This window comes from Ambystoma mexicanum, chromosome 11, assembly GCF_040938575.1.
Source record: "Ambystoma mexicanum isolate Mex_15411 chromosome 11, UKY_AmexF1_1, whole genome shotgun sequence".
Classification (NCBI taxonomy): Eukaryota; Metazoa; Chordata; class Amphibia; order Caudata; family Ambystomatidae; genus Ambystoma; species Ambystoma mexicanum.
In genome coordinates, this window is record NC_090934.1 from 673897739 (window position 1) to 673924242 (window position 26504).

At 46.6% G+C, this 26504-nt stretch overlaps 1 protein-coding gene across 1 annotated transcript in view; it reads right to left on the minus strand.

Moving 5' to 3' along the window:
• The window catches only part of KIF3A (kinesin family member 3A), a 1370456-nt gene that overhangs the window by 572385 nt on the left and 771567 nt on the right, over nucleotides 1–26504 (minus strand). Inside the window, exon 9 of the mRNA XM_069623529.1 lies at nucleotides 1235–1330. Coding sequence (XP_069479630.1) covers nucleotides 1235–1330 — 96 coding nt within the window. The remainder of the gene's footprint in view (nucleotides 1–1234; nucleotides 1331–26504) is intronic.

A 26504-nucleotide genomic window follows, 5' to 3' on the forward strand; every position in this document is an offset into this window, starting at 1 on the left:
GGTCTGGCATTGGCACAAAAACAAATGAAAGTTTATTGGCACTGGAGCACTTGCTTTTTTAGGACTATGGTGACCTATTTACACAACACTTTCAATAACCTCAGCCATAAGGTTATACCTGTAAAGGATAATACAAATTAATCAATGAAAATAATGAAGAACAGAACAGGTAACCCTATTGCCGTCATTGAATAACGATACTATATATATGGACATTCATTATACACTAAAGACATTAGAGAAACTGTTGTTAGGATAACTTTGTAAGGCCGTAAAACATCTTTGAAATTAGACCATAGAAACTAAAATCCATCCTTAAATAACAGAAATGTTGAAGATTTTGAGTACTTTGTAGGCAGACATCTTGATGGCATTAATACTACAACACCACACGCCATAGAGTGACACTATGGCCAATTTTCATGTATAGCTCTTCTTTGGCAAAAACCAGTCCCACCTTTTCAGCACTAAAACTGCAAAGGAGCATGTCTTTCTTTACATATGTTCCTTACTAATTATAGATATTTTAGGTAGAACTACTTTGCTGCATGGCATATGCCTGAAGTTGATCAAATGCTGGTTTTAATATCCTACAAAAGTAAACCAATTCCCACATTTTGAGCATGGCTATAAAGCAGAGTTTAACATGTGCATGATAACATACTTGTGGTGCTCTATGTAATGTTAATACTGAAATATTTATCTTGGAAAAAGGTGGTTTTCTCACATGTTAAGTGCCATGTTTACAAAAGAGACCCATGGATTGTGTAACATAAAAAATAAAGAAACCACAAATAGAATATCAATTAGATCTGTTGAAAATAATTACAGGGAAATGACCCAGACGCAAGCACATTAAGGACTGCGGATCACCAATAAACTGATTGTCTAGTTGCGTGTTATGGCCAAATAGTTCCAACTGACCATATAGTTCATGCACAGGAGTTTTTAAATTGTTTGTAGGGCTTTCTAAAAGTGTATGACTGTCTAATATATGTATTCTTTAGGCCTACGTTTTGAAATATTTTTTTAATTCTTTTCACGGGCGGCCTTGGAGCCGAAAGAGGGAATACATTCAAATTCATACAAAAGCTGTATTTTATATAATGTCTGGAATCAACACATTTTAGAATGCATGGGCCTCAGAGCCAAGAGTTGGAAATAGCCAGTTTTCTAAATGGGTAAGAATGGGTAATCGCAATGAAATAGTAGTTTGGGTACACTTGTACTTTACCTCTACGTCTCTTTTTCTTTTCTCCATCCTCGCCAACCTCTCCATCATCATCGTCATCTTCAGAACCGCTGAGGTCAGAACCTGAAATCTCTTCACCTGTGAATACACGTAGAATTCGTAAGAGAAATAATCAGAAAATGATTTCCGCACATCGCAACCGTCAACAAATTATGTTAAAGTGTTGTACAAGATAAATGTATCTTTATAATGTAGGTTGAGGAGCCTTCCACTAATATGAGGTATTACAATTTTTCAAAAACCTGATGACAGTGGAAGTTCTATGTTACAGATATAGGAGGCAATTGTGCTGAAAAGGAGGTCAACTATTACTATTATTATGCATTGCAAATTAATCAATAATGGTTAATTGTATAAATCATTCCATTAATCATACACAAAAACCATACAATAAAAGTATAAACTAAAAGATAAAAATCAAAATGTAAAAACAGAAATGTAATTATTCTACAGATAGCCAGGTTACAAGCCATAATTAATTAAAGGTCTATTTAGCAACGTTTGGGGGATATTGATTATGTATGAGGAGGGCAATTTAGGCACATCATTCACAATGCTCAAGATAAATACCTCTTTACTACAAAAACCATTGGACAATAAGTTGATAAACAATAGCAAAACGTCTTTAAGTATGCATCACTCACCTCACTTTTGTAATAAAGATTTCTCACCCTAAAATATAGACTAAAGAGAAACAGAAACTGTATCCCATCTTCCTGAATACCTAAACAGTGCAGGGAGTTGGCACCAACTCCCTGTTTCCACTGCACTGTTCTACTGGCTTAAGGGAAGGTTCCCAAAATTTCACATGCAAGCTTTTAGCAAAAGGTTGTTCATCAAGTGCAAATTGCTGCTCAAATTCAAACATGTCTAATTTCCAGGTAGGCGCTTAATAAGAAATGAGGTTAAAAACCAAAATCCATTAATTAAAGTAGCAGGCCTTAAGATTTGCTTTAAACCAAAGTTTCATTTATTAAGTCATTTGATGTGGGGGATCCCAAGCCTCGGACAATCCAAGTTCAGTGACCATCTCTTTAATGTATTTCAAGCAGGGGAAAAAAGGAAATAGTTGCAGGTAATCTAGCACATCACAAAGTGCTTCTTTAAATACAAACAATTGGGGTTTACTCCACAGCCTATTCCAAACAGACAATGGTTTTTGCTTGGGATCAATTCATACATTTCCCACTTCGAACATGACAGGGATATTTAGGCCCCAACAGGAGGTTTAAGAATTTTTTTAAATATGCAGTTTTCTATAACTTCTAAATGGGTGATTTAAGGAGGGTCCCAAATGTAGGCTTTATATGTAACATATGTAAGAGACACAGCCGTACAAAACTCCTAAGACAGGCAATGTCTTCATCCTCCATAATATTTACTAAAACAGGCGACTGCTTCTCCACATCTGCATTGCATCACAACACTTTTGTCAACGTGGGCATCCTTATGAAGGATTTTTCAGTAAACACATTCCTAGGTAATCGAAATGATTTACACGTACAACCTCATGGTCCTAAGTGTCAAACATACCTTAGCATTAGCATGTAAGTTATTACTGCAGATCTTTGCTTTTGTCTGTTGAATGTTAAAGGACAATCCCTTTAAGCTACATAGACCATTGAACTAGCACTGGAAGCTGCATGGTGTTTTGGACACCACTACAGCATCATCAGCAAACATTAATATTCAGGTTGCCGAGACTAGGTGCATCAGTCGCAAAAGTTGCTAAGTCAATCAGTAAATCATTAATTATTATTAGTACCCGGCGAGGGCGCAATCAGAATGAAAGAGCCATTCTGATTGGCCCTCGCCGAGTCGTTACCAGGCCGGGAATCCCTCCATCGGAATTCCACAGCCTTTGTCCCCGGCGGGGGGCGTGGCAGCCCCTCAGCCAATGAGGAGGCTCGAAGCAGGGCCATCCCCGCTCCGAGCCTCCCCAAGGCTGAGAGGCTACCTTCGCCCCCCGCTGGGGACAGAGGTAAGGCTTTTTTTTTTCCTTCCCTCCCTCCTCCCACCTCCCTGCCCTCCCCACCCCACTTACCTTCTATGACTTGGTCCCCGGCGGGGGACGATGAAAGCCTCCAGCCATGTGAAGACTGGGAGCGGGGCCATCCCCGCTCCGAGCCTCCACACGGCTGGAGACTTCCATCGTCCCCCCCGCCGGGGACCCAGGTACTTTTTTTTTTCCTTTCCCCTCCCTTCCGCCCTCCCAACCCAACTTACCTTCTTTTTTTTCAGGAGCGGACGTGCTGGAAACACTTCTGTTTCCAGCGCGTCCGCTCCCGATGGCCGCCATGGAAAGGGAAAACTGACTCGGTTTTCCCTTTCCATGGCGGCCATTTTCTTTGACGTCTTTTTTTTTCTTCCCGAAACGCTGTGGCGTTTCGGGAAAAAAATAAACCTTTTAGCGCCCCGGTCATGCAGTTTTTGCGGGCCGGGGTACTAATAGCAATATGCCCCCGCTCGGGGCCGATAACTATGGGCCCCGGGGCATTACCTGAGTCGGTAATGCCCCCGCTGCACGGGGCATATTGCTTAATTAAATTTGTTGAGTTTCATTGAAAAAAACTTTACAAATGTATATTACATCATCTAAAATCAACATAACATGAGGCAGTAAAATAGATGGAATATAAACATGGTACACATTACATTTGCATGTCCATTACCTTTGCATTTCACATGTTTACCATGGATTACTCATTCTCTCAATGTAGTCGTCATAACATTAATCAAGCAATTTCTTAATACTCATCGTTATTCCTTCTTTGTCCAGATCTTCGCAGCATTCGCAATTTTAGTTTACATCCTTGATTACCATAAAAAAACTTTTTATCATAATACTATATAATACTTTAAAACTATATGACATAGTTATTCTAAAATGCACTCTAAGTAAACTATACTGGTTTACATCTTAGTCTACCATATTTTATTTCCAGTTACCTCTTTCCTCTACCTAACCAGTGCATTAGCTACTACTGGGTACAGTTTAAAGTGTTCACGATAGTGCTTTTATTAAACCTTATTTTAATTCGCTGCCACAATTGGTACTGGGCAATATGCACCCCCTGGCACTCAGTATTCAAGCAATAAATCCAAAATGTATTACTTTTTATTGCCTTATAATCATGAACAAGGTGCCCCAGGGACGTCATATTCCGAACCCAAGACATGACACTCTGTTAATACACGCAGAGGAGTCTCCAAAATATCCAGCTTCTTGCAGATTCTACAATATCTTTAATTTCTTGAGATTTTTTATCTTGCTCCAATCAGTGCCAATAGTGGTAACTGGTTGGTGAGCAATCTTAATCGAAGGGATCTTGCAGCTAAATTTGGGCATTTTCTCAAATATTGCTGGGTCCACAGATACTTACGGGACACTCCAGTCACATATTTATAGGATGGGAAGGTCTCGAAATGCTCATGGTTGCGGTTCCAGTCCTAGGTTTTTATTTTCCTCATTAGTATCTGCCTTAATCTTTCATACAGATTCTTTCTTGCATAATCAGGCGACCATGCTATATACTTGAATAATGACTCTGCACGTTTTTCAAAACGATCGTTGACATGTGTTCTGTTTTCTAACAAGCGCCACAGTTCACATTGTATTTTTAGATGGAATAACCCACGCTTCTTCAACAGCTTGCCTTTCAACATCAGCCCCAGTGTATATTGGACTGATATTGACTGGTTTAGAGTCAATATTCTTCTCCAGAAGTGTCCCTTTATTAAGTCAAGCCATGATAAATCTCACATTGACAATGCTTCCAAACCATACAGTATGGTTGGAACAAAGCATTGTTTATAAAGTACTATAATCCCTTCAAAAGTAAAACCCAGTGTTTCTTTAGAAAACTTTTTAATCAGATGCATTAATCTAACGGCTTTTATCTTTTTAGCCTCTGATGTATTTATAGTTAGTGCCACAAATCACTTCCAAGACTAGGTAGGGATATGTTTCTACACATTCAATATTCCCTAAATCGGTGTTAAAAATTTGGCATTTCACTTTTATCGCTGATATGGCTATAATTTCAGTTTTTGACATATTTTAAGTTTGTTCTCTAGTGCATATTTATACAACTGTGTGGACATATTTTTTGTCCCCAAATACGTATAGTTCAACAAAATCGGATCGTTTGCGTAGAGGAGACATAGCACCAATGACCCCGCCACGCTTTGGGCAACAACCGATAAAATAATGCTGCCATTAAACAGCCCTGCCGCACTCCTTTATATATCGGAATCGGAATTGCCGCACAGCCTTTGTTAGTGAGACGTATCCGTGCCTGGATACCCTTATGTAGACAATTCAGTATAGTACTCAACCAGGGTGGGCACACCAAATTCCTAAGATTATTCCAAAGTCTCTGCCGGTCCACACTGTCAAACGCAGCTGAGAAGTCTATGAAAATGACATGCACTGTTGGACAAGCTGCATTACAGGTCTCTTCAATTATTGAATCTAATATTCTAAAATTATGAGTGGTCCCAGCCCCCGCTCTAATTCCAGTTTGGGCATAATGTAATATCTTAGAGTCATCCACCCAAGCCTGTAACACATCACAGACAAAAGATGTATATAGGTTGCCCGTGACATCAAATAAAGATACTCTGTAATTTTCTGGGAGGTTGCAATTTCCCTTTTTATATACGGGTAAAAGAATTACTTGATGCCATGACACAGGAATATTTTGGATTTGACTCACCCCGTTAAACAGGATACACAGAATTCTGGCCCATAAATCAGGATTTTGTTTAAGAATGATATTTGCCAGACCATTTGGTCACGGAGCTCAATAGTTTAATTTTAAAATGGCGTTTTAACTATATCTGCAGTAAATTTCAGGGGCCAACCCCCTTCTATGTATTCTTGTCTAACTTTCTGGCACTGCATAACAGAACTCTCTAGGGGGTAAACTACCCACACCTTTTCTTGAATGGGATTTATCAGCGCTCTTCCTACATCTCCTTTAGCTTTAGACAATTTTGACCAGATGGTCTTTGACTCATTACTGCCCAATATTCTAATAATTTCTTGCCACCTTTGGTTACTTATAGATCGCTTCCAATACCTTAGCCATTGTTGGTATTTTTGCCTAATTGTTTTCTTATATCTAGCGATTTCTCCAGGTTCCAGCCCTAAGCTATAAAGTTTGCGCAATTCTTTGCGCATTGCACGATTAGAGTCACAAATGGCTCTGTCATATTTGTATGGGGTTTTGTTGCATACTACCTGTTTTTGTTTCGGATTCACCTCGAACTTCTTAGACATATTGTAAAAAAAAACATTGAATATGATCCACATTTAATGGTTCGATTGTTGTCATAATGTCTTTGTATTCAACATCAATCATGTTATTAATTTTCGTTATGTTGTTAACAGTCCAACATACTGAATTACCTGCATGATTAACTGTGACATTTCTACACCCACTCAGATGGCCTGAATGTGTGTCAATATCTAGATCTAGTGCTAGAATGTCATGATCACTATGTTCAGTGGGGATAGTCGTCATGTTCTGCACCCTTTCCAAACAATCATGATTGCCAAACAGGTAATCCAGCGTGGCTACACACTCATTTCCCTTCCATGTATAAGACTCAGGTATGTCGCCCATGGTTCTTCCAGTCAACATCCATAAGTTCCATTGCCTGAGGAAGGAAACCCAATGACTCCCTGTAATGTTACCTTTACCTTGTAGCATTGTGCTTGTTTTAGTTACTTTTTCATATGCCGCACATTCTATATTATCTAAGCACCTTGCATTTAAATCACACCCAAGTATTCTTATTTGCGAGCTTCCGGTCTCATTAATTGAGGTCAGACAATTTTCAATTCCATCAAACAAATAGTCAAGATGGATCATACTAGGGGGAGCATACACATTTATCAAAAGTAAGCTCCAAGAGGAGTTGGAACGCGTTTGTTCTACTTCCACAGCCAACAGGTTTCAATTACTTATTTCGTTGAATACACATTTTGAAAAAAATGTTTGTTTGACAGCTATTGCAAGGCCACGGTGTCCAGTCAATTGGTCGACAGCAAACTGGTCGACTGCAATTTGGTCGACACCATTTCACCATTTGGTCGAATGCCAAATGGTCAATTTTTTTTGTTTTTTTTATATATATGTGTTTTGTGGGTTTTCGTGTGGGGAAAAAAAAAGGGGGTTGGGGGGGACCCCCCCCAAAAAAAACCAAAAAAGGGGTAAAAAAAAAAAAAAAAAAAATTCAACCATTTGCCATTCGACCAAATGGTGTCGACCAGTTGTCCTGTCGACCAAATGTTTTCGACCAATTGACTGGTAACCCAAGGCCACCATAGGTCTACCTCTCTCTTACCCTTGGTGGCTAATTTCTGATATATATCATACCTCCCAATACATCTCAATACATAGGGGGCAATCGAGCCCTAACTCTTGCAACATAAATATGTCAAAGGTTAATAAAATGTTCAAAGAAGGAGCTTCACCGAGTATATGACTATAGCCTCCAGTGTTTGTTCGAACTTGCGATACGCAAAGGTCAACATGATGACTGCAGTTCATGGTCAAGTAACATTTTTCTATCATCCGGCTCCCATGTCAGAGACTGCTAACACACAGAGGGAACATTGTTATTTGGTACATCATGTTTAACACTGTGCTTTGTTTATTCTTTACACACAGTCAATCTGAGACCCATGTTGAACAAGGCTTGGGCATTTGCCCACATTAAAGAAACAGCCATGTGAGACAAAACGGATCACCACCCAATTAGTAGGACTTCCCACCTGCGGTAACTCAATCTGAGCCATGTCCTTACTGGTTATTGTTATTAACCAAGGCATAGTTGACATAAGTTGTAATAGGGTTGATCGATTGAGAAGAACAAGTTACTTCTTACCTTGTAACGTTCTTTCGACGGGATGTTCCTCCGACGTATTCCTCATCTTAGATATCTCCTTCCAGCTCTGCTGGCCTCGGAAAATGTTTTCTCTAGAGGGCGCTGCGCGTCGACGTCCTTCAAATCGATGTCCCTCGACAGCCGCCGTATCGACGTTCGACGTCATCCTGCCTATAAAGGCCGCGCGCAGCGTCCGTTGCTCACTTCCGTTTTGTAGCCCACAGTATTACTGTCTGGACTAGACTAATCACCCTGAAGGAGCGTAAGCTGCAACAACAAGGGAAGTAGAACTGCGGGGATGGATGGGAGGGTCGATGAGGAATACGTCGGAGGAACATCCCGTCGAAAGAACGTTACAAGGTAAGAAGTAACTTGTTCTTCGAAGGGATTGTGTCCTCCGACGTATTCCTCATCTTAGATAGGCTCCCATAGCAGTATTCTATATTCGGAGGAGGGAGTACTGACTTCACGCTTTCTTCTATTGATGAATAGAATGCAGTACAGCCCTTCCAAACCTAGTCTCTTGACTGGAGGAGGAATCCAGATTGTAAAAACGTGTAAAGGTATGGACAGACGACCATGTAGCGGCCGCACATATGTCTTTAACCGGCACGCCTCTTTTGAGGGCCGATGAAGCTGCAATACCTCTGGTCGAATGAGCCCTAAGGTTTTGAGGGGGCTCTTTCCCTGCCAGTTTATAACATTCCAGAATGGCTAGAATGATCCATCTGGAAATGGTCTGCTTAGTTATTGGTAACCCCAGCTTGTGACCTGTGTAACCTACAAACAGCTGGTCTGCCTGTCTTATCCTGGCTAGTCTACTAATGTAAAAACTTAAAGCCCTCCTAGGGTCTAGTCTGTGTAACCTCTCTTCCTCTTTCCCCAGGTGAGGAGGAGGATAGAAAGATGGTAGGGTAATCTTCTGAGTGATATGGAATTCAGAAACCACCTTTGGGAGGAAATTAGGCTTCACTTGCAGGACAACTTTGTCTTTGTGAAAGATTGTATGAGGGGGTTTACACGAAAGAGCTTGTAATTCGCTCACCCTTCTAGCAGATGTAAGTGCTATTAATAAAACAGTTTTAAGGGTAAGGAATCTTAACGAACAAGAATGGAGAGGTTCGAAAGGTGTACCCATCAGGAAAATTAGTACTAAGTTTAAATCCCATAGGGGAACTTGGAATGGTCTTGGGGGATAAACATTGGTTAACCCCTTTAGAAACTGTATTACCAAGGGTAATTTGAAATAGGATGGTTCTTCCGCAGTACGCTTAAAGATGGATAGCGCTGCGAGATAGCCCTTAATGGTGCCAACTTGAAGGCCTGAATTTGCCAAATATAGTAGGAAGGACAAAACCATTGGTGTACCACATGAAAATGGGTCGATATTCTGTCCTCTACACCAGCTGCAAAATCTGTTCCAACGGCAGCGGTATAAAGACTTTGTTGCTGGCCTCCTTGCCGAAAGCAACACCTCCATAACATCATCAGGGAGGTCCCAATCCTTGTACCTCAACCGTTCAGAAGCCAAGCGTGAAGGTTGAGGGTTTTGATGTCTGGATGGAGAACCTGACCTCCCTTCTTTGAGAGTAGGTTCTCTCTGAGTGGAAGTCGAATTGGAGGGCAGATGGACAAGTCTAGAAGGTCCGGGTACCACTTTCTCCTGGCCCAATCCGGGGCAATTAGGATCATGGTTCGCCGGAATCTTCTCAACCTCCTGATCATTTGAGGAATGACAGGGACCGGTGGGAACGCGTACAGAAGCGGAAACTCCCAGTCCACTATGAACGCGTCTCCCAGAGCTCCTCTCGGAGGAAATTCCCTTGAGCAGAACAGGTCGCGTTTCCTGTTTAGGCTGGTGGCGAACAGATCTACCTGAGGGGTTCCCCAAAGGGCGAAGATCTCTTGAAGGACTTCCTGAGCTAGCTCCCACTCATGGGAGACTGTGTTCTGCCTGCTCAGAGCGTCCGCTGTCAAGTTCTTCTCTCCGGCTAGGTGAACTGCCGATAGAGAGATTCCTTCTTGGATTGCCCAAAACCAGAGCTGCATCGCCTCTCTGCACAGGGGTAGTGATCCTACGCCTCCTCTTTTGTTGAGGTAATGCATGGCCACCGTGTTGTCCGTCATTATCAGGACGTTCTTCCCTTGTACAGCTGGCAGGAAAGCCTTCATCGCAAGTCTGATGGCTCTCAGCTCTAACAGGTTGATGTGTAGTCTGGACTCCGATGGAGACCAACGACCGCTGATGGTCAAGTCGTTGGCGTGGGCTCCCCACCCCGTGAGTGAGGCATCCGTGACTACTGTTATCTCCGGCCAGGGTTGCCAAAACTGTTCTCCTTTCAGAATGTTCTCCTGACAGGCCCACCACTGAAGGTCTCGAGCCACCCTGCCGGGAACCTGAAGGGATCTCATTCTCAGGCGAGCCTCTGGCACAAGGAAAATGCAGGATGCCATGAGGCCTAGCAACCTCAAAAAGTCGAAGGCTGGGAGACGTTGGGCATGCTGGAACTTGGTAACCATCTGTAGAATATCTTGAGCCCTCACCTCTGTTGGCGAGGCTTTTCCCAAGGAAGTATCCAGGATCGCTCCTATGAACTGGAGTCTCTGCGATGGTATCATTTGTGACTTCTTTAAATTGAGGGAGAAGCCCAGTCTGTGAAGGAAGTGGCACACGTGATTTAGCTGGATCTGAGCTTGCTCCGGAGAAACAGCTCTGATCAGCCAATCGTCCAGGTAGGGGTAGACGTGAATCCCTTCCCTCCTTAGACTTGCAGCCACTACCGACATTAACTTGGTGAAGACCCTCGGGGCGGAGGTCAGCCCAAATGGCAGCACTCGAAATTGATAGTGAGAGTTGCCAATTGCGAACCTCAGGTATTTCCTGTGTTTGAGATGGATAGGCACATGGAAATAAGCGTCCTGAAGGTCCAGAGATACCAACCAGTCCTGGAACTGAAGGGCCTGGAGGATCTGAGAAAGTGTGACTATCTTGATTTTGTCTTTTCTGAGGAATTTGTTCAATTCTCGCAAGTCCAAGATGGGTCTCAGTCCTCCGTCTTTCTTCGGAATGAGAAAGTAAGGGGAGTACCAGCCCTTGTCCCTCTCCGCTACAGGTACCGGTTCTATGGCACCTTTCTCTAGCAGGTCCAAAATTTCCTGCAAGAGGAGCGGATCTGGAGCTTTCTGAGAGCTGATCCCAGGTGGATGACTCTGAGGTATACGTAGGAAAGGCAGGCAGTAACCTTGGGCGACTGTTTCCAATGCCCAAGCATCTGACGTGATAGCCTGCCATACCGTCAGATGTTGAGTCAACCTGCCTCCTACAGGTGTCCTGTGAGGGGAGTCCCCTGTAGGAGGCAGGTTGACTCAACATCTGACGGTATGGCAGGCTATCACGTCAGATGCTTGGGCATTGGAAACAGTCGCCCAAGGTTACTGCCTGCCTTTTCTACGCATCCCTCATAGCCATCCACCGGGGAACAGCTCTCTGAAAGTGCCAGATCCGCTCCTCTTGCAGGAAATTGTAGACCTGCTAGAGAAAGGTGCCATAGAACCGGTACCTGTAGCGGACAGGAACAAGGGCTGGTACTCCCCCCTACTTTCTCATACAAAAAAAGACGGAGGACTGAGACCCATCCTGGACTTACGAGAATTTAACAAATTCCTCAGGAAAGACAAGTTCAAGATTGTAACCCTTTCTCAGATCCTTCATGCCCTCCAGCTTCAGGACTGGTTGGTATTACTGGACCTTCAGGATGCTTATTTCCATGTGCCAATCCATCTCAATCATAGGAAGCACCTGAGGTTCGCAATTGGCAACTCTCATTATCAATTTCGAGTTCTGCCATTTGGGCTGACCTCTGCCCCGAGGGTCTTAACCAAGCTAATGGCGGTTGGGCTGCAAGTTTAAGGAGGGAAGGAATTCACGTCTACCCCTACCTAGACGACTGGTTGATCAGAGCAGTGTCTCCGGAACACGCTCAGATTCATCTAGATAATGTTTGCCATTTCCTCCACAAGCTGGGCTTCTCCTTCAACTTAAAGAAGTCACGGATGATAACATCACAGAGACTCCAGTTCATTGGAGCAGTCCTGGACACATCCCTGGGAAAAGCCTCGCCACCAGAGGTGAGGGCTCAAGATATTCTACAGATGGTAACCAGGTTTAAAAATACCCAACGTCTACCAGCCTTTGAGGTTGCTCAGTCTCATGGAATCCTGCATTGTCCTAGTGCCAGAGGCCCGCCTGAGGATGAGATCTCTCCAGTGGGCGTTAAGGAGCCAGTGGTCACAATTCTCAGGAAAGATGTCAGATCTCCTACTAATCCCAGACAGAGTAGCTCGAGACCTTCAGTGGCGGGCCTGTCAGGAGAACATCTTGAAAGGAGAACAGTTTTGGCAATCATGGCCTGAGATAACAGTAGTCGTGGATGCCTCACTCACGGGGTGGGGAGCCCATGCCACCTACTTGACCATAAGCGATTGTTGGTCTCAGAGTCCAGACTACACATCAACCTATTGGAGCTGAGAGCGATTAGACTTGCGCTGAAGGCTTTCCGACCATCAGTACAGGAAAAGAATGTCCTGATAATGACGGACAACACCGTGGCCATGCACTACCTCAACAAAAGAGGGGATGTAGGGTCACTGCCACTGTGCAGAGGGGCAATGTAGGTCTGGTTTTGGGCAATTAAAGAAGGAATCTCTCTATCAGCAGTTCACCTAGCCGGAGAGAAGAACTTGACGGCAGACGCTCTGAGCAGGAAGAATACAGTATCCCACGAGTGGGAACTAGCTCAGGAAGTCCTTCAAGAGATCTTCACGCTTTGGGGAATCCCTCAAGTGGATCTGTTCGCCACCAGTATCAACCGTAAGTGCGATCAGTATTGCTCAAGGGAATCTCCCCCGAGAGGAGCTTTAGGGGACGCGTTCGTAGTGGATTGGGAGTTTCCACTTCTGTACGCGTTAACTCCAGTCCCAGTGATTCCTCAAATGATCAGGTGGTTGAGAAGATTCCGGAAACCCATGATCTTAATTTCCCCAGATTGGGCCAGGAGAATGTGGTACACAGATCTTCTAGACATGTCCATCTGTCCTCCGATTCATCTTCTGCAAAGAGAGGATCTTCTCTCGCAGAAGGGAGGTCGGGTTCTCCATCCGGATATCAGGACCCTCAACCTTCACGCCTGGTTTCTGAAAGGCTGAGATACAAGGATTGGGATCTCCCGGATGACGTAATGGAGGTGTTGCTTTCAGCCAGAAGGCCAGCAACAAAATCTTTATACCGCTGCCGTTGGAACAAATTTTGCAGCTGGTGTAGAGAAAAGAATATTGAACCCTTTTCATGTAGTACACCGATGGTGTTATCTTTTTTGCTATATTTGGCAAATTCAGGTCTTCAAGTTGGCACAATCAAGGGCTACCTCGCAGCGCTGTCAATTTTCAAGCACACTGCGGAAGAGCCTTCATACTTCAAATTGCCCATAGTGATTCAATTTCTGAAAGGCTTAACTAATGTTTCCCCCCCCCCAACTCCTTTTCAAGTTCCAATGTGGGACCTAAACCTAATCTTGAAATTTCTAATGGGTACTCCATTCGAACCCCTTCATTCCTGTTCATTAAAGTTTGTCACTCTTAAAACAGTCTTTCTAGTGGCTTTAACTTTGGCCAGAAGAGTGAGCGAATTACAAACTTTATCTTGCAAACCTCCACATACAATCTTTCATAAAGATAAGGTTGTGCTCCAAGTGAAGCCGAAATTTCTCCCGAAGGTGGTCTCAGAATTCCACATCACACATCCCATCCAGGGAATAAGGAAGAGAGATTACACAGGCTGGATCCAAGGCGTGCCTTGAGTTTTTACATTAGCAGACTTGCGAGGATTAGGCAAGCAGACCAATTGTTTGTGGGGTATGCAGGACACAAATTAGGTTTACCTATTACAATACAAACCATTTCAAGATGGATCATATTAACCATTATAGAGTGCTATAAATTGGCAAGAAAAGAGCCCCCTCAACATCTCAGGGCTCATTCAACCAGGGGTATCGCATCCTCTTCAGCTCTCCAGAGAGGAGTTCCAATTAAGGACATATGTGCGGCTGCCACATGGTCGTCTGCTCACACTTTCACTAAATTCTACTGTCTTGATTCCTACTCTAGACAGGAAACGAAATTTGGAAAAGGTGTGTTGTACTCTGTTCATCTTTAAAGGGAAACATTTCACTTTCCTCCCGCCTCCTCTATATACTACTGCTATGGGAGTCTATCAAAGATAAGGAATACTTCGGAGGACACAATCCATTCGAAGAACAAGTTACTTACCAACTGTAACATTCTTTCGACTGGATGTTCCTCCCACGTATTCCTTATCGCCCCTCCCATCCTTCCCCGCAGTAAAACTTGCTTTGTAGTTTCAGCCTACGCTCCTTCAAGGTTATTAACCATTTCATGCAAAGCAAAACATCACCTCAAAACTGAACTGAGCAACGGACGCTGCGCGAGACTATTTACACCTATGGTGACATCTGCGCCAATACGGAGGCCTTCGAGGGACACCGACTCGAGGGACGTCAATGCGCATTGCCCTCTACTGTGAAAAAATATTCCGAGGCCAGCAAGCTGGAAGTGGATTTATCAAAGACCAGGAATACATAGGAGGAACATCCAGTCGAAAGAACGTCACAGTTGGTAAGTAACTTGTTCTTCTAAGGGATTGTGTCCTCCGACGTATTCCTCATCTTAGATATCTCCTTCCAGCTCTGCTGGCCTCGGAAAAATGTTTCTCTAGAGGGCGCTGCGCGTCGACGTCCTTCGAGTCGATGTCCCTCGACAGCCGCCGTAACGACGTTCGACGTCATCCTGCCTATAAAGGCCGCGCGCAGCGTCCGTTGCTCAGTTCCGTTTTTCCGCGCTTACTCGGTGCCTCGGAATACCGTTGCTCAGTTCTTAGTCAGATTAATCCTATTTACCTCGAGTTATTCGATCCGTACTCGATGGCTTCCTCGTCGGAACCGACAACTCCTCGATCCGGCTTCAAAAAATGTCGAGATTGTGGGAAAAAGATGTCGTTGACCGATCCTCACAGAATTTGTCTGTGGTGCTTTGGAGCTGAACACCATTGTTCGGAATGCGAGGACTGTATGTCCATGACAGCTAAGGCCCTGAAGGAGCGTAGGGAGAAGCTGGAGAAAGGTAAGACTTTTAAAGCTCGTCACCATTCGCGCTCCAGGTCTCGGAGTGGGTCTCATCACTCCTCGAGATCGAAGCACTCGAAGAGGAGACGTCGAAGATCCCCTTCTCCGTCTTCCTCTGTTTCGCCAAAAAGAATCCCTTGCCCCACGAAACATAGTTCCCGGGCTGAATGGGAGGAATTCCGAAAGAATATGATGAGCGTCTTCGAGAAAGCGGCCTCGACCCCCTCGAAGACTGCCGAGAGCGATGCTCTGGTCGAAAGACCCGAAGGTCAAAAACGCCGCGAGTCGCAGTACCCGGCGAAAGAAACCTCTCGAGCGCGTTTCGAACCCTCGAGCAGGACTATGACCTCCAAACCTTCCTCGAAGGTTCCGTCGACGCCGTCGACGAAGGTCCCGTCGAGGTCGATGTCTTCGACGCCGTTGTCGAGGGGACCTTCGACACACGGGTCTGTCGACTCGACGCCGGCCTCGACGCCAAGAAAAGTCACGGTTACCACACATCCAGTGACTATCCCCAGGCCCTCGACGTCGATGACTTCGATATTGTCGAGTAGAATTCCTATTCTGTCGAGGTCCTCGAGGCCTCCACCTCTGTTTTCGACGCCACGCTCGAAGCCTTCGACGTCGGCGTCGACGACATCGACGCTTTCGAGGCCAATAATGACAAGTTCGGCACCCTCTGCCTTGGAAATGGGATTTACTCCCTTTATGAGTTCAGAACAATTGAGAACTATATCCTCAATTTTAGAAGAGGGTGATTTGTCTGAACAAGACACATTTGAGTTACAGGGACCTGTAACCCCAGTTAGAGAGGAATTTTCCTCTGAAGAGCGCAGATTAAAGGATCTTCATGATTCTTTACATGAGGCAAGTGGGTTAGACACTTCCCCTGAGGTGGAGTTTGCTAAGCCAGACCCGGGGGAGCATGCTGAAACCCCCTACAGAGCCTTAATGGCCAGGATTACAGAGTTCATGGGGTGGTCCGCACCTTCACAATCTTTCCAACAAGATGACCTCACGGATATTCTTGACAAAGGCCCACAAGAGGATCCTGTGGTGCCTTTTCATAAAGCTCTTCAGAGAAAGATCATGACAAACTGGGAAACCCCAGATGTAATACCAGCAGTAAATAAAAAACTGTCTACAAAGTACAGTGTATCTTCCACAGACCCAGAGTTTTTGTCTAAACACCCATCCCCAGAAAGCCTGGTGGTACAAGCAGCATCCTCTACCGATGTCAAGACGGCTTATCCTACAGTCCCACAGGACAGGGACGGTAAAAAATATGATGCTATGGCAAAGAAAGTCTTTTCAGCATGTAGCATGGCGTTAAAGTCTGTTAATGCTACTTGCACCCTTGCTAGGTTCAGCCATACACTTTGGGAGTGTGCTTCTACAGCGGCTGACTGCATCCCGGAGGGAGAAGAAAGGGATGCGTTCCTGAATATTATACAGGACGGTAAAGACGCTATGTGCGAATCCCTCCAGACGGGCATTGATTCGGCTGACAGTATCAGCAGAGCAATGGCGGCAAGTACATCAACCAGGAGATTCGCTTGGTTGAGAAAGTCGGGTTTTGCCCCAGATGTGCAAGCCAGGCTCTTGAACATGCCATTCGATGGCTCTTCTTTGTTCGGGGAAAAAGGCGGATGACAGTTTAGAGAAACTGCAAACTTCAAAAGCTGCAGCAAAATCCCTAGGAGCTGCAATCCGTCAGACTCCTTTTCGTCCCACAGGAACCTCTGCGAGGGGCAAGTCCTTTCGCTTCTACTCCGCATTCGGAAGAGGTAGAGGACGACCGGCTCAAAGGGGTCAAAGAAGAACTACCCGAGGTGGACGGGGTAGATATTCTAAAGCCGCAGCAACAGCAGGTGCCTCTTTACCATCGGCATCTGCATCAGCCGCCCCAAAACCACTCACCTGTAGGTGTATTCCGTCAGATGGTGAGTTAACCTGCCCCCTACAGGTGTCTTGTGATGGGAGACCTCAGAGTGGTTTGGGAGCGGCTGATGCAGTTGCCGAGGGTAAAGCGGCTCCTGCTGATGCGGCTTTCTTTCCTCTACCCCGTCCACCACGGGTACATTTTCCTTGGCCTCTTTGAGCCGGCCGTCCTTTGCCTCTTCCACATGAGGATCCTGAGGGACGAAAATTAGTTTGGCGGATTGCAGCTCCTAGTGACTTGGCTGCTGCTTTAGATGTTTGCAGTTTTTCCAAACTGTCATCCGCCTTTTTACCAAACAGGGAAGAGCAGTCAAAGGGCATATTTAAAAGTCTGGCCTGTACGTCAGAAGCAAAGCCGGACTTTCTCAACCACGCATGCCTGCGGATTGTGGTACTTGCCGCCATGGCCCTGCTGATACTGTCAGCAGAATCAATGCCAGTTTGAAGGGACTCACATTGCATCTTTACCATCTCTGATATTTAAAAATGCGTCCCTTTCTTCTCCTTCCTGGAGGCAGTCAGCCGCTGATGAAGCACACTCCCAAAGAGTGTGGCTGAACCTAGCGAGCGTACAAGTCGCATTAATAGATTTTAAAGCCATGCTACAGGCCGAGAAGACTTTCTTGGCCATGGCATCATATTGTTTATCATCCCTATCCTGTGGATAAGTGGGGTATGCAGATGTACTGCCTGATGAAGTTGCAGCCTGGACCACCAGACTCTCTGGAGTAGGGTGCTTAGATAGGTACTCAGGGTCAGCAGCAGATACCCTATATTTCGCGGACAACTTCTTGTTAACCGCAGGGACAACTTCAGGAGTTTCCCAGTTAGTTAAAATCTTTCTTTGTAAAGCAGAATGAAAGGGTACCACAGGATCCTCCTGTGGACCTTTATCCAGAATATCTGTGAGGTCATCCTGTTGAAAAACAGGTGAAGGCGCAGACCAACCCATGAACTCCATAGTTCTTGACATAAGGGTTCTATAAGGGGTTTCAGCATGTTCCCCTGGGTCTGGATTGACAAATTCCACTTCTGGGGAAGTGTCTAGACCACTTGCTTCCTGTAATGCATCCTGAAGGTCTTTCAACCTTCTTTCCTCAGAGGCAAAAGTCTCTGGTTCAGGTGATGTGGTCCCCTGCAGCCCAAAAGGCCTTTCTTGATCAGAATCTTCCCTTTCTTCATAAATTGAAGTTAAGGGGGGGATGCTCTGGCCTGTGGAATGGTATAAAACCCATCTCTAAGGCAGAGGGAGCCATCATCAGTGGCCTTGAAAAGGTCGATGTCGTTGACGCCGATGTAAAAATCCTCAAAGGCGCCGATAAAGGCGTCAAGAAAACTGGAAGAGGCCTCGAAGAACACGAGAGGATCGGAATCCTGCTCGAGGATGTCGACGACGTTCTCGACGTCGTGTCGGAGGCTCTCGGTGTAACCGTTGGCTGTGGAGTAGCCGTGGGTTTTTCTTTTATCGGCGTCGATGTCGGCGTCGACTCGATCGACGGATGTGTCGAAGAACCCTTCGATAACAGCGTCGATGGCGCCGATCTATGCTTCGAAGGGGCTTTCGACGATGGCGTCGAAGATGCTTTACTTCCCGATGGCTCATGGCGCTTTCGGGTCGACTCTTTCGCCGGGTGCTTCGACTTGCGGCGTTTAGATATTTTGGGCTTTTCACCCGGGGTATCACCCTCAGCTGACTTCGAGGGGGTTGAGGCCGCTTTCTCGAAGACGCTTAGCATCTTTTTTCTGAATTCCTCCCACTCAGCCTGAGAGCTGTGTTTTATGGGGCAATGTACTCTTTCAGGGGAACTAGAAGATGACGACAAAGGAGATCTTCTACGTCTCTTTTTCGAGTGTCTATACCTCGACGAGTGGTGGGAGACACTTCGAGACCTAGACCGAGAATGCTTTCGACGGTGAGGAGACGAATGTCTCGACTCTACCGCGGAAACTTTCGAGGAAGTTAAAACTGACTTACCTCTCTCGAGCTTCCCCTTACGCTCCTTCAAGGCTTTCGCCGTCATGGACAGGCATTCCTCACACTCCGAACACTGGTGTTCGATTCCCAGACACCACAAACAGATCCTGTGAGGATCCGTCAACGACATTTTCTTCCCACAGTCTCGGCATTTTTTGAAACCGGACTGAGGAGTCGTCGGGTCGGAGGAGGAAGCCATCGAGTACAAGTCGGTTTTCTCGAGGAAATATGAATATATTTCGACTGACGAACTGAGCAACGGTATTCCGAGGCACACGAAGCACGGAAAAACGGAACTGAGCAACGGACGCTGCGCGATGCCATTTATAGGCATGATGACGTCGGCGTCGATACGGTGGCTGTCGAGGAACACCTACTCGACGGACGTCGACGCACAGCGCCCTCTACTGGGAAATATTTTTTCCGAGGCCAGCAAGCTGGAGTTACAAATATCATAGATAAGGAATACGTCGGAGGACACAATGCCTTCGAAAGGCCCACACTGTATCCACTACCATCTTGACCCCTTTTTTTTCCAGTTTCTCTTTCACTCCCCTCCAGAATCGCTCTATGATCGGGCATGACCAGAACATGTGCACCATGCCGGCGTTCTCCTCTTCACACTTGGGGCATGCTTGCCGCCCTGCATTTTCAAACCTCGATATCCTCCAAGGCGTCATATAGGCCCTGTGCGTTATGTACGGCTGAATCTGTTTTAGCCTCGCGTTTCTAGGCACCTTCTTATGATACCCCTGCACCCGTTCCCACATCCCGTCTCCCATCGGGGCCCCAACCTCCATTTCCCAGTCGAGTCTGTACTGCGTGACCTCCTTCCCCACTTTAGACTTCAGCATTTCATACAATCTGGAACTCTCATGACCCCCCTCAGCTATGTCATATATCATGTCTATGGTGGCGTCTGATTCTTCCTCCAACACAGTTTCAGCCCATGTTCTCTTAATCCTCTATACCACTCTATGATACGTAATATACTGGCCCTCGTGCAACCCCGTTTCTTCCCGCAGCCCCTCAAAAGTAATACTGGAGCCCTCCCGCCAAATATCACCCATTGTTGCCACCCCAGCCGGTTCCCAGTGGTTCCTGAGTATCATACGTAGCTGCGCGTCTGCCCCCGTCAACACAACCAGTGGCATCTGCGTTGAGCATGGGGACGGGTCCTCCATCATTTGACATGCCCTGCGCCACACCTTCCACCCGAGTATCACCATTTTAGGGCGCCCCACCATTTCTGCCCTGGGAACCCACATCATCTCTTTTATAAAAAGGTGCACAATCACGCCCAAACAACCTGAATTCAGAGGTCTCTTCGTCAGAGAGCCATTGAGCAAAATACTGTAACTGGCTTGCCACATAGTACGCCTCATAGTTGGGCAGCTTTAACCCTCCTTTGTCATGGAAGTTCTGTAGCTTCCATAACGCCACTCTATTTCGCGTGCCATGCCACAAAAAGTCCCTACACATGCTATTCAATTTGGTGAAGAACTTCTTAGGAATCAGGTACGGTATGTTCCCGAAGTAGTGTAGGAGCCTTGGCAGGACCACCATCTTTAGCATTGCTCCTCGCCCCATCATCGCCAAGGGCAGCTTTGCCCAAAACTGCATGCACTTCTCAATTTTTTTAATGGCTACTTCTGTATTGCACCTATGCTCTTCCTCCACCGTGTGGTATATATCTATCCCCAGGTACAGAAATGTGCTAACCGCCCACGGCACTTGCAATACAGGTAACCGCTCCGCTGGAATCCCCATGTACCCCCCTAATGGGAACAAGCTGGACTTCTGGGGGTTCATTACTATGCCGGACAGCACAGCATATCTCCCCAGCACTTCTAGAATGTACTGGAGATTTTCTTCTGGGAATCGCAGGTACAGCAGCATGTCATCTGCATATAGGGAGATCAGATGCCGCTCCCCTTTCACCTCAATGCCTATGGTATCATATTACTGCCTCAGATAAATTGCTAGAGGTTCCATGGCCAGTATGTAGAGCATTGGAGACCACGGGCATCCCTGTCTAGTACCCCTGCTGAGCTGCCACCTTTCCGATATCACAGATCCTGTCCTAACTCTAACCAGCGATTCGCTATATCACATTTTCGCCCACCTTACATATCCAGGACTTAACCCGTAGTGCTTCAGGGCCGCCAGCAGCCATGGCCATTTAACGGAGTCAAAGGCCTTGATCGCATCCAAAGACAATTGCCATTTCCTCCTCTCTTTCCCTGCCAAATTCAATGATTCTCTGGAGTCGCCTATGATTATTGGTAATGTTTCTATGGGGGACATAGCCCGTTTGATCCGGATGTATTAATTTGCTAATAACCTTCTTCAGTCCATTTGCTAAGACAGCAATTAATATCTTGCCGTCTTGATTCAGCATTGACAAGGGTCTATAGGAACCACAGCTGTGCCCAGGTTTATTAGGTTTGGGGAGAGGTATTATGACAGCCTCTCTCAGTGAATCCGGTAAGCGTCCCGTCTCGAACGCTTCATTTAACATCTCTAGCAGTGGCCGGAGGACCTCTTCCAGTTACACTTTGTAAAACTCACGTGGGAGTCCATCAGTCCCTGGGGTTTTACTAGTAGGCAGCTGCCTCACCACCTCCCCTAATTCTTCCAAGGTGATCGGGGTATCTAGTTCCTCTCTCTCCTCCTCGCTTATCTTGGGCAACCCCATATCCTCAAGCGTTTCTTCCATCATAGCGCGACTACTTTCCCCATCATCTCCGTATAATACTTTATAATAATCCACAAACGCTTGATTAACTCCCTCCTGGGTGTCCTCTACGCTACCGTCTTCTCTCTCTATAGTCCCCCCCTGACTCTGGGGGTCTCACTCTTATATAACCACGCCAAAAGTCTCCTCGGTTTATCACCTCCCGCATGCTGTCTCTCTATGTATTTTTTATAATTAAGGTTACACAATCCCTCCCAATATTCCGCACAAATTTGCTGTAGCCTAAGTGTCAATTCTAGCTTCTCTGCTGTATCGTCTCCACCCCTTAAGGCCTCTTCTAATTTTTCTTCGGTCTCCTGCAGTTCAGCCAAAACCCCACCTTGTAGGCCCTGGATTTCGCTATGGCTACTCCCCTCATGACAACTTTAAAGGCCACCCATAGTGTTCCCGCGGAATCCACGCTCCCAGTATTTGTTTCAAAATAATTTACGATCTCCTCCCTCAAGTCCTCCCTAAAAAAGGGGTCCCGCAACGCCTCCGCTCGTAGGCGCCATGTCGGGATCCTGGCTCTCGGGGGGCAGTATTGCCATGCGAGAATCAGGGTCGAGTGGTCCGAAAGGACCCAGGCCTTGTACTCTATTTGTGCGATCTCCGCTATCATTTCAGGTGATGTGAAGACATAATCCAGCCTCGTTGATAACTGCTGTGGGGCAGAATAATGTGAATATTGCCTTTCCTGGGGGTGCCTCACTCTCCATTCATCTTCCAACCTAAAGTCATCCAGCAATGTCTGACGCCCTGGCTGCAGGGGCCGGTCTATCCATCTTCCCATCCGATCTGTCCACCCTCGGGTTCAATACGCAGTTGAAGTCCCCTCCCCAGATCATCGCGCTTCCTACGCATACGTTCAAATTTGCACTCAATGTCCTAATGTACGCCGCTGTGTTCTGGTTCGGGCATACGTGTTAACAATGCTTATCTCCCTGTTCTCCACCAGTCCCCTCAGCATAACCATCCTCCCGTCTGTCTCAACCACCACTTGCAATCGCTGAAAAGGGACATGGGGCGCCACCCAAATAAGCACTCCTCTTGCATAAGCAGAGTACGATGAGCCCACCAACACCCCTTTCCACTTCCCAGCGATCGTGTCCATCCTCTCTCGTGTAAGGTGGGTTTCCTTTTTAAGTAGCTGTTGAGCCCCCGCGCGTTCCATGTAAGTATCTTAAGGTCCCCCATGGCCTGTTCCAGTTCCGTTCCCTCTCCCACAGGTGCAGTCTGACTTTGAATTCCAATCCAATCTGTATAGGCTCCCATCCCATTCTAAATTCCCTTTAACAAAAAACACACCAAACTTCCCGTTCCCCCTCCCTCCCGCCTCCCGTCCCTTCCCCAACATCACACCCCCCAACTGTTGCCCAGCTCCATCCCTGGATCTCAGGCTCCCCCGAAATTAGCTCTATCTGGCTCTCGCCTGTACTCGAAGCTCCGCAGGGTGAGGCTGCTCTAGTGGCCAACCTACTACTACAACTATAATTCGGGGGGTAGGGTGCTTTGCCCTGCTGCTCCTATGACGCATCAGACAGACTACACATTGCTATACAATTTGAATATATGTACACGCTACTATATTCCAGTCCTTCAAGTCCGTTACAATCAGCAGTATTTTATCAAAATATCAGCCTCTTACAGCATCGTCCATTGTTCTTAATCTTCGTCTAGGCACCCCTGGGGTGTTCACTCGACGCTTTAACAGTATGCATACCGTATCCCAGTCACTTATCGCGTCCCTCTTGGGTCTCTTCCGTGTCTTGTTCCAGGCAGCCCTGTAGATCCAGCCACGTCGTTGCTTCTTCCGGAGTGCCAAAAAATACATTTTGCTCTTGTGCACCACCTTCAATTTCGCGGGGTACAGAAGCATATATTTTATCCCAGCCGCACGCAGCCTCCTTTTGATGGTCACATAGCTGTACCGTTGCCTCTGGACCAACATAGTGTAGTCCGGATACGCCGTGATGGTGCTCGAGGCCCTTTCGATTGTTCCACCTTTCCGAAAGTACTCCAGTATTTTCTCCCGGTCTTTGTAGTTCAATATTTTGGCGATTATCGCCCGGGGAGGGGCCCCTAGTCGCGGCTTCCTCATAAAGGCTCTATGTGCACGCTCTACTGCGAATCCCTGCGAGAGTTTGCCAGCCCCAATTCCTTGTAGGAGTAGGTTCTCGACGTAGTCTGTCGGGTCCTGGCCCTCCTCACCCTTCGGCAAGCCCACCACGCGAATATTGTTTCTCCTCGCTCTCCCTTCTGCTTCCTCTGCTCGAGACTCCAAGTTAGCCACCTGTTTGAGTACATGGATCTCCTTTGCGTTGTTAGTGCTGGTGTCCGTGTTCGTTTTCACCGCATCTTCCAGGCTGCTTGTTCGTTCCGCCAGCCCCCTGACATCTTGCCTCAGCAGGGAGACTTCTATGCCCACTGCGTCTATTTTAGCCTCCAGGGAAGTGTGCAGGTCCAACATTGCAACCCCCCCAAGAGTCTTTCAGCTCCATGATGGCCTCTAAAATCTGATGATTATCAGCCACTGTGGTGCCCTCCGCTGGTACCATCGAGCCTTTGGGTGCGATGGCCGCAGGAGAATGTTGCGTTTTGGTGAAAATATCCATTGTGGGTTGTTTATTCTTATTCTTGCCCACGGCCCCACGCGCCGACATTCTGCGGCCTCCGTTGGGCCTCTCTATCACGATTCAGCATCCTCGTGCCTCCCCGACCGTCTTTTCCACCCTTATCAGCTGTTAGTAGTAATCTTCAAGCAGTCGCACCGTCCGCCGCCTCTCGCCGCAGCTTACTGCTCATCAATGCCGAGCGAGCGCTTCCCATGCCAGTCGTGGCAGGGCCTATCTGTTCGCACCCCCCGGACTCTTGCCTTCAGGGTCAGCACGCAAGCCGTCGCGACACAAGGCTTACCGCCACAGGGGTTTCGCTCCGTCTCCACTTCGCCATCATCATTCTTTCCCCGCGGCTGCCGTCTCTATTCTGCCGCTCCGGGTGCTCCAGTTTCGTTTCCTTTGTTGTCGGCCATCTTGTGCGACAATGGACCGAGCAGCCGCCGTCGTTCGCCGAGCAATTCCTCCAGAATGCCACTCACGATTCTCTCTGTCTTTATACAGCGAGCAGAACACACGTTCTCATGCATGTATGGTCAATCCTGGAACCAGTAGCGAGTTTTTGAAGGTAGTTTTCACGGATCATATGTCGGATCCTCCAGAGCTGCTCAGGAAGCACGTCCTACTCCATGGCTGCCCAAGCCACGCCCCCAACAGATGCAAAGTTATTGTAACACAGACCCTTGATAGTAGACAGATTTCTGTTATTTATATAGCACGGAGTACTGTGACAAATCTAGACAATTTGTCCCTTCTCCCCAGAGGGGAGCAGCCTGCTCAACAAGACCTGAGTCGGCAAATGGGACCTCACTGCATGCGACTCCCCTCACTGGGACAAGGACTCTTATACCGATAAGGAACTCCCAGTCTGGAATACACTGTCTGCCTATATGGGAATTGGTAATAGTTACTTCTGTTTTGACTAAATGAAACATTGACATTTCTTCCATCGCTTTTGTTTTAGGTAATGCTGGATCTCAACTGAGTGCCACAGTCAAAGAACAGCACCCCCCTTTTGTTTGTGAGGACGCACATAAAATCAAGAGGAACTTTGAATCTGAGAGAAACTCCTACGCAGGGAGGAGAAAGACTCCTAGGCAGAGGGGAGCCTCTGATGAGATGTCCTGGAGTGGCAGAGCCATACTAGACCACGGCGCCATCAGTGGCATGGAGAGTGAGCGAATAGCTAGCTGGATGCCGGAAGGCTGGCGTCTTAACCAACCAAGAAGCCAAGGTCAGGAAAGAGACAGAGACAGGAAAGCAACCATCTCATCTAGTGGTGTGACCACAAGGAAGCAGTGGCGGGCCTGGGGCCAGGTAACTGACGCCGAGTCCAGACTAGAGTGTAGCCTGGATCCCAACCTCCACATGACAAAAGCAAATGCTGCAGAGACGTTCAACAGAAGGAAAGCGAATGCTCCTCAGTAGAGAACACAATTGAGAGGCACCAACATTGATAATCAAGGCTGTGGAAGACAAGGTTACGGGAGCCTGATAAACCCGAGCAGAGAGAAAACAAGTCTACAAAAGGGTCTGAGGACTTCAGAGTTTTGTGAGAAATTGAGAGACTTTCAAGACCGGGAAAGTCAACAAGGTTACAGGAGCCTGATAAACCTGAGTGGGCAGAAACCCTATTTAAATCAAGTTGCAACAATGCTACTAGAAGGCCAGAGGACTTTGGGGAGTCCTGAGAAAAAAATAGACTAACATTCGAGGGTGGGAGAGCCATCAGGGTTGTGGGAATTGAGAAAACCCAAAGGGGCTGAGGACCCACAGAGAGAAAGCTTGTCAGAGGGCCAGAGAACTTTAGAGAGTCCTAGAACCACACAGTTTAATAATGAGAACTGTAGCGAAAAAGAAACTAGAGGATTTGAAGCATCTAGTCGAATTT